Source organism: Montipora foliosa, chromosome 6 (genome assembly GCF_036669935.1).
Source record: "Montipora foliosa isolate CH-2021 chromosome 6, ASM3666993v2, whole genome shotgun sequence".
NCBI lineage: Eukaryota > Metazoa > Cnidaria > Anthozoa > Scleractinia > Acroporidae > Montipora > Montipora foliosa.
Window position 1 is genome coordinate 43,981,375 of NC_090874.1, and position 1,455 is coordinate 43,982,829.

Genomic DNA, 1,455 nt, shown 5'->3' on the forward strand with positions numbered 1-1,455 from the left:
AACACCTTAAGTGGATCTGTGATCAACTCTGCACAGTCTTCAGGTAAAAAAAAATGATTGGAATGTGACAGCCAAGAATTATTTGAAAGAAAGCTTGTCGTCTATTTTTTGCTTCGTTATTCAAGGAAAAGGTTCTTCATGGAAACGGTTTGATCCTGAAATTTTAGTTTGTTGTAATATTGCGCATATTTGACACACGACTGAGTTTTTTCTCTTCACGCACGTAATGAAATAGGAAAGGGTTTTTGCCTCTTATAGCAAATATGTTGTTTGTTTCAAAAAATTGTTCGCTGGAAAAGGTGGCCTTCATGAATTCATCATGTTTTATAATATGCGAGCTTAACTGGACAGTTTTTATGGCAATACTAAAGCATTTTCGTGTCAAAATGGGGTTAGCGTCTTTCTGTTGTGCTAACTTAATTAAATATAAATATACATTCTGCCTCGTGAGTTTGTTAATCTCGTTAACCAGCAATAACGTCGAAAGTCATTGCAGCGCGAATGGCGTTTTAGTGCATCTTATGTTGTTTGTTTCAATAAAATGTTTCGCTGGAAAAGGATTCTGTGATATTTTGTGCCTTTGTGAATTATAATATCATGTGTGTTGAATTTTCGAGCCATAGTTAATAGATGTAGCTGGTTATGAAACTCGACAAGTTTCTTTGTTTCATGTTTTTGTTTGCTTTTTTGGCCTTGACCCTGCACAAAACTCGACAAAAACACTCTTCTTTCGGCAGGATAACCAATCAACAGCTTCGACTAATTCTATCGAAATTAACTTGCGAACCAAAAACAAAAAATTGTGCAGAGTCACGGTCGGTTCAACATCTAATTGCGACTGTATTGTTCCTCCTTTTGAAATTCTCAGGGTTTAATAACCAGTCCCTAGATTAACTATGTTCGACCTTAGGGTTGAAATTTGATACGGGAGGATATTTTTAGTATTGCCTTGTAAGCAGGGAAGGTTCACGAAAATAAACAGGTCGGTTGGAAGCGTGCTTGAGTTTCAACAAAATGAGCCCCAAAATCAGCAAAAAATTGTGACGCCGATGAATAATAAAGTAGAGTAAAATATGTAGAATGCAACATTCGCTTAATTCTTACGTAAGATGTGTATCATGTAAGACACGTGTTGACCTTTTCTTATAAATGGCCTTATTGGCGTCATTAATTTGGTCTGTTATATGTTGGATGTCTTTTAAAACACGACTAATATAAGAGGTGTACTGGGTGAAGCGTGCATTCACATCAGCGTCTCTTTCACGGAAGGAGCTACTTAAGAAACGTTTGCAAATCGTTGATCTGCGCTACTTAGTCTCAATATGGTAAGTTTTCTTCCAATTTAGAACTCACAGTCAGTTAAACCTTTACTAATAGCCACCTGCGTATCAGTCTCAGTCCTTTTCTACGAAAGCCACTGCTTTTTGTTCCGACTAACAGTCTTTAAACTCCATT

At 36.7% G+C, this 1,455-nt stretch overlaps 1 protein-coding gene across 1 annotated transcript in view; it reads left to right on the plus strand.

The window, feature by feature from the left end:
- The first annotated feature begins 1,168 nt into the window (after nt 1-1,168).
- The window catches only part of LOC138007440 (GFP-like non-fluorescent chromoprotein), a 3,671-nt gene continuing 3,384 nt past the window's right edge, over nt 1,169-1,455 (plus strand). Inside the window, exon 1 of the mRNA XM_068854337.1 lies at nt 1,169-1,325. Coding sequence (XP_068710438.1) covers nt 1,323-1,325 — 3 coding nt within the window. The 5' untranslated portion in view covers nt 1,169-1,322. The remainder of the gene's footprint in view (nt 1,326-1,455) is intronic.